The sequence below is a fragment of the Pteropus vampyrus genome, unplaced genomic scaffold, assembly GCF_000151845.1.
Source record: "Pteropus vampyrus isolate Shadow unplaced genomic scaffold, Pvam_2.0 Scaffold426, whole genome shotgun sequence".
Lineage (NCBI taxonomy): Eukaryota > Metazoa > Chordata > Mammalia > Chiroptera > Pteropodidae > Pteropus > Pteropus vampyrus.
Genome location: NW_011889207.1, coordinates 256,336 through 263,202, shown reverse-complemented (window position 1 = coordinate 263,202; position 6,867 = coordinate 256,336). Strand labels below are relative to the sequence as shown.

Below are 6,867 nucleotides of genomic sequence, written 5' to 3'. Positions count from 1 at the left end.
GATCGCGAGCAGTAGGTCCCCAGGTTACGCATGACTTTGGTCCGACTTGGCTAGAGACTGAGGTTCCGATGACCTCATCCCCCTCGGGTTCGATTAATTTGCGGGAGTGGCTCACAGAACTCAGGGAAACACCTGCTGACGTTTTCCAGTTTGTGAGAGGCTGTGATTAAGGACACAGGTGACCGTCCAGGTGAAGAGCGTGGGGGGCGAGGTCTGGGAAAGTCCGGAGCAGGAGCTTCTGTCTTTGTGGAGCTGGGGTGCATCGCCCTCCTGACGTGGATGTGTCCGCCAGCCCACGAGTCCCCGGAAGCCCGCGCTATCGGGGTTTTAGGGGGGGCTTCACCACGTGGGCACCATCGATCATCGACTCCATTTTCAGCCCTCTCCCTTCTCCAGAGAGTGGGGGGCAGGGCTGAAAAATCCCATTCATAATCATGGCGTGCTCTTTCAGTGACCAGCCCTCACCCAGGGGCCCATCCAGAGTCTCCTCATCAGAGCAGAAGACACTCCTGTCGCCTCGGAAATTACAAGGGTTCCAGGAGCTCTGTGCCAGGAACGAGGGACCATTATGTAGGTTTTCTATCACCTCACACGTCCAACGAGCACAGACCTCCAGTCACTTACTCTGGTGGACGGGGCGGGTGCCATGGGATGGAGTAAACACTGATTGATTCTGCTTTTCCATTTAGGTCCCCAGCCAGAGGCCAGATGTCTTGTTCTTTAAATGCTTGTCCTCAGGCTGATGGTCAGGTTCCGTGCCAAGGCCCCTTTGCCCTCTGCCCACCTGCCGACAGGGCCCAGCCGCAGAGGGCATCTCTCTCCCACCCGCCACCGAGCCTGTCCCTGTCTTTTGTCGTGGGGCCTCGGACGTGCCCTCACCTGATACCGGCCACTAGGTGGGGAGGTGGGGGCCCCCCAGGATTCTGGCTCTGTTCTGACCAGAGCTTAGGTCATCCATCTTGGACCCCAGACCTGAGTGGCCTGGTCGGTCGAGTGACGGGTGCCATGCTGGGGTGGCAGTCGTGGAGGGAGGGTGACGATAGGCCGGCTCTGGTCCCAGGCGGGCTGCTCGGGCTTCCATGGCCCCTCTCCTCCACCGCCAGCCCCAACACCACCTCCTCACCTTCTCCTGGGCTCGCAGGCCAGGCCCGAGCCCTGCACCCCTCCACCGGCTCCGCCGTAGGGAACTTCCTAGTGAGCCCTCTGGCTCAAAGGATAAGTAAATGCACCCCCCATCCCCATCCCCCGACCCCCTCCCCTCTAATTCTCTCCCACAGACTCGATTTGGGAAATGAGCCCGGGCCGTTCCTTCTGTCAGTCACAGCAGAGACGAGTGACGCTGTGTCTCACCAGCGGGGACCTTGTCACCCAGCTTCATGAACGCATCGGAGAAGGGCCCGAATCAGTGGGAGACGAAAAGCCACTTTCCTGACACTCTGTGGGTGGGTCTGGAGTGGGGAGAGGTCCTCGAGGGAGAAGCTGCTGGGGACACTGCTGTGGCCCACGGGGGACGCTGGTTGGGCCCCTCCGGGCCGTTTCTGAGCCCCAGTGGCTGCGCCACGCCCTGTGGGACTGGCGTGTCCTCTGTCCTGTTTAGGAAGTCCGCCTGCCCTACCCTCAGCACTCGAAGACGTTGTCTCGTGTCTCAGGAGATTTCTTCGTCTACTCGTCGCCTTGGGACCTTCCGGGCTTTTCCGTGTACCTGTGAGGTGACGTCGCTCGTTTTCGCGGGCGCGCGTGCACTCGCTCCGGGAGACCCGGCCGAGGAGCTCGTGCTCTCCCCGCGGCTGGGCGATGGCGCTGTGGTCGCAGTGGAGGGACCCTCTGCTTTTCCTCCGTTCTCCCGGGCGTCCTGAGCCGTTTGTCCGTCCTCCAGGAACACACAGAGATTTGCTTTTCTCCACGTCCTCGCCAACACTTACGTTTTGTTTTTCTGACGAGTGAAGGAGAGCACCTTTGCGATATACCCGTTGGCCACCCGTACGCCTTTTTTGAGAAATGTCATTTCAGATTCGTGTGCATTAAATTTTTTTTTTTTGCTATTGAGTCGTACGAGTTATTTATATATTTGGGATAATAACACCTCATCACATACGTGGTCTGAAAATATTTTCCCTCATTCTGTTGGTTGCCTTTCTGCTCTGTCCCTGGCTAGCTTTGCTGTGAAGAAGCTTTTAAATTTAACATAACCCCATTCGTGTATCTTTGCTTTTAATGCCTTCGATTTTAGTGTCCACGTTCAAAAACATCATTGCCCAGACCAGGGTCAAGGAGTTGTCCCCTCGTTCTCTTCCATTAGTTTCACGGTTCTGGGTCTTATATTTAAACCTTTAATCCATTCTGAGTTGGTTTTTTATGTGGTGTGAGGTTGGGGTCCGATTTTATTCTTCTGCTTGTGGATGTCGAGTTTTCCCAAAGCCACTTATTGAAGTGGCTCACAGAGCTCAGGGAAACACCTGTTGACATTTTCCAGTTTATGAGAGGCTGTGATACAGGACACAGGTGACCGTCCAGGTGAAGAGCACCCTTTTCTCATCTTTTCTTGGTGTCCTCGTCAAAGGTCAGTTGACCGTCTACGCGTGGATTTATTTCTGGGCTCTCTATTCCGTTCCATTGGTCTACGTGTCTGTTTTTATGCCTGTACCATGCTGTTTCGAATACTGTAGTTTTGTAATGAATTTTGAAATAAGCAAGTATGAGGCCTCTAGCTTTGTTCTTCTTACCCAAGATTGCTTTGGCTATTCAGGGTCTTTTCTAATTTTATATGAATTTTGGGATTGTTTTTCTATTTCTGTAAAGAAAGCCATTGATAGGGATTGCATTGAATCTGTAGGTCGCTTTGGGTAGTATGGATATTTTAACAATATTAATTCTTCCAAACCACGAACAGAGAATGTCTTCCCTTTATTGTGTATTTTAAAATTTCCTTCATCAATGCTTTTATAATTTTCGTGTACAATTCTTTCACTTCTTTGGTTATTTCCTGAGTATTTTATTCTCGTTGCTGTTGTGAATGTGATTGTTTTCTCGATTTCTCTTTTGGATAATTTGTTGTTTGTGTATAGACGTTCGATGATTTTATATGTTTATTTTATATGCGGAATCGTTTATTATTTATAATAATTTTGTTGTTGTTGAGTCTTTAGGGTTTTCTATGTGTACGATCATACCGTCTGCAAATGGAGATAATTTTATTCATTTCTTTTCTTTGTGGATGACTTTTATCTCTTTCTTATCTAATTTCTCAAGCTGGGACTTCCTGTACTATGTTGGAAAGAAGCAGCAAGGGTAGGCATCCTTGACCTGTGCCAGATCTTAGAGGCAAAGCTTTCAGTGTTTTTCCCCGTCGATCATGAGATGACCTGTGCGCTTTTCGCCTATGGCCTTTACTGGGTTGAGATAAGATGATTCTGTACCATTTTGTTGAGAGTTTTAATCGTGAATGGGTGTTGAACTTTGTCAAACGCCTTTCCGCATCTATTGAGAGGATCGTGTGGAGTTTTTTGTTTCATTTTGCTGACGTATTATCTCACATATGTGGGACCCTCCTTGCGTCCCTGGGCTAAATCCCACTGAGTCACGGGGCGTTGCGACCGTGTGGGGGGATCGTTTTTGTCCCTGATCGGTAGGGTGAAGGGAGGTATGATATGACTGCCTCCCCCCAAAAAGCTACGGGTCAAAAATGGAGTTTCTTCTGAGTGACGAGTTATCATCAAGCAATTGTCCAAGGTCACGCTGGTGTGCCAAATCACTTCATTAGCTGGTTTCTAGGTTTTTAATTTTGTTTCTTGGCTATAGATGTCGCAGAGGTGAATGTTTTCCTATTTATTGCTTTTAACTTCTATTGAATTCCTTTCGGGGGGTAAATTCCCAGGGGATGGTGGCCGAATCGAAGGTGTTCGACAGCTTCTCCGTGACTCGACCTCGGCCTGTTTTCCCTTTCAGAAATTTGAGCCATGTTTTCATTTTAGCGAATCGATGAACCACGTCCTTGTCGAGGAAGCCACGACGCTGGGCAGGTGGAGGCTCGCCCCGTAGACTGGGAAAGGTTCGACTTGAGCTACCGCTGCATTTCTCGCAGACGTCCTGGGGCTCAGGCACCCTCGGGCTCGATGGCCTGTCCTTTGGTGCCCCCTTCTGGGAGACGCACCAAGCAGCCCACACGGCCCCTCCCCGGGGAGACGCGTGGGGTGGGGTGGAAAGGCTGGCTGACAGGAGGCTTGACAAGGGGGAGGCAGTTCACCTGTCTCTCAGAGGCCCAGGTGGCCGCTGCGCAGGCGGCCAGGCCTGCACAGGGCCGCTTCCGGAAACATGGCAGTCGGTCATTTCTTGACAACGGAGCTGTCCCCACCGCTTCCCTCTCAGCCGCCGCCCATCACCCAACGCCCTGCGGTCCTCCCTGCCATCTTCCTGGGCACAGGACAAGGTCGTGGCTCTCGCCAGGAACACAGGGCCCTTCGCGTTCTGTCTCCGCCCTCCTCCCCAGCCCCGTTTCTCCCAACTGCTCGCCTGAGCCCCGTGGACTCTGTCTGCCTGGCAGGCCACCCGCTTTCGTCCCGCCGGGCCTCGGCCCCGCTGCTTCCTCTGTGTGGGGTGCTGGTCCCCCACGCTTCTCCTTGCAGCAAGATCTTTTCTTCGGGTCCCACCTCGACGCCCACCCTCTGAGGAACTCTTCCTCGACCCCCCAGGCAGATGTCCCTTCCTGGGTGACCAGGGTGCGCCGTTCCCGGTGCATGACTCTCCCTCGGCTCATCCCACCCCGTGAGCCGGCCCCGGCTCCTCCTCGCATTGCCTCGGGAGGCCTGGTGCACTGTGGGTGCTTGGGGACACCCGTCGGATGGATGGATGGATGTGCTTCGTGACTGTGAAGTTCGGGGGTTCACCAGCTGAGGGAGGGCCCTCGAGAAAGTCGTGTTGTAGTTGTGCGTCTGACCCCCGAGTGGGAGCTGGGAGACGAGCTCTGAGGCCAGGAGACGGGCGACGTGACCCCGTGTGGCCCTGAGATGCTTCCGGTCAGGCTCGGGGGGAAGGTGGCCCTCAGTGTCATGGAGATAATTGTAGGAAACCAACGCCGTGTGATGTCATCTCAGGGATGCAATTAAGGCCCAGCCACTGCTGATGAGCCTGTGAAAGGCGCCAGCCTGGCTGCCATCATCGGAGGCACCCAGGAAGGGCGGGACGTGGGACGTGGTGGCGGGACCCCTGCTCACACATCTGTCTCCCTGCCGAGTGCTGGCCGGCCTCTCGGACACGCCGCAGGCTGCAGCTGCATTCGGAGCGGCCTCTGCCCCACGCGACAGGTCAGCACCTCTCCCAGGAGAGTCGTGAGGGTGGGTGGACTGCGCTGGGTCCGAGCAGGGTCGGGGAGGAGAGCACAGCTCCTGTCATCTGAAGCCTGTGGTCTCAGGGAGGGGACAGAGCCAGCATCCTGAGAGTTCGTAGCAGAGCCTCCTGGGGACAAGGATGCTGGGCCAAGCCTGTGAGGGGTCAGATGAAGGGCGGGAAGGGGGGGAAGGTTCTCGATGGAAGGGCCCCCTGCGGGGGCCTGGCCCAGACGAGGTGCTGCTCTGCCCTCCCAGATTCCCCCTGCCCCCAGCTGCTCCCCCACTGCACCCCCAGAGCTGCCCCTGTCCCTGCTGGGGCCTGGCCGCCATGACGGACACCCCCGTGGAGGAATCCCTCGTCCAGCTGGTCCGCTGCTACCACCGGTACGCGGCCCGGGAGGGGGACGTGGAGACTCTGTCCCTGCGGGAGCTGAGGGCTCTGCTGGAAGACAACGCGCCCCGCTTCCTGGGCAGCCTGGTGAGCGGGTCTGGGCTCGGGGGCGGTGGAGCGCTGGGTGGTCGTGGGGGCGGATGGGAGGACGTCCCCCGGGGGGGCAGTGCCGCGGGCAGGGTGCGCGGCTGGCCTTGTCCCCTGAGGCTGCCTGCGTGGCCCCGCGCCAGCCCCAGCCTCGCCGATCCCCGGAACTCCATCCCAACCGCAGACCTGTTTGTTCCGTCCCGTCTGGCTTCCCGCGGGGACAGCTCTGCCCCTGCCCTGCGCACGGGCCTTTCCTCTCCTCGCCGTCCCCAGGCCTCAGGGCCGCCCGTTGTGGGACACCCTGGACGGCCCCAGGGCCCACGGCTTTGTCCTCTCCCTCGTTCTGCACCCTCCCTAGGGGACGTGGTGTCATAAATAATCCCTGGCAGGTGCCCCAGCGTGCTGACAGCTGACGCCACCCGGCGCTGGCCCCGCCGTGGAGCTGGCGATGTAGACACAAGGGCAGGTGGGCTCTGCCCTGAGGAACTGCTGGCGTGAAGCCCCCAGGCTGGGTGGTCCCCGCGGGGGGCCTGCTGATCAGCGGGGCAGACAGGCGTAAGCAGTGCCGGCCGGTGGCCAGGTGCTCAGCCCTGCTCTGCAGCTGCGGCCAGGCGGCCACCAGCCAGCGGTGCCCCGTCTACACCGTCTGTCTTGTCTGCCTGCCCCATGCGGCCCAGGCCCGGGTGCCCCGCACCCCTCTGCCCCTCGCGTCTGATTCAGCAGCACATGGTGCCCTGGCCACTGAGTGAGGAGCCGTTTCCGGCAAGCCCCTGGCAGGCGGGGCCACTCATGGCCCCCGGCCCCGGCGCCCCGCCAGCGGGCGCCGGAGAGCCTGGCCGTCTGCGCAGAGCCAAGGGCGACTGATCGCCCGCCCTTCCTCAGGGCCGGAGGGAGCCGTACTTCATCAGCGAGCTGTTCCGGGCAGCAGACAAGGACAAGGACAACCAGCTCTCCTTTGACGAGTTCCTGTACGTCCTGGGCAGGCTGCTGAGGGACTGCCACCTGCAGTACCACCGACAGCTGTGCGCCCACCGCTGTGCCCAGCGCAGCCTCTACTAAAGGGGG

At 57.8% G+C, this 6,867-nt stretch overlaps 2 protein-coding genes across 2 annotated transcripts in view; one reads left to right on the top strand and one right to left on the bottom strand.

Annotated features, from left to right (window-relative positions):
• The window catches only part of LOC105306163 (protein S100-A7-like), a 14,528-nt gene extending 13,150 nt beyond the window's left edge, over positions 1-1,378 (bottom strand). The window contains exon 1 of the mRNA XM_011381076.2: positions 1,351-1,378. Coding sequence (XP_011379378.1) covers positions 1,351-1,378 — 28 coding nt within the window. The remainder of the gene's footprint in view (positions 1-1,350) is intronic.
• On the top strand, positions 1,377-6,861 carry LOC105306162 (protein S100-A15A-like). The gene is given in 4 exon segments (XM_023523867.1): positions 1,377-1,442; positions 1,598-1,704; positions 5,580-5,810; positions 6,651-6,861. Coding segments are annotated over 4 exon segments (615 nt in total).
• Positions 6,862-6,867: the final 6 nt, after the last annotated feature.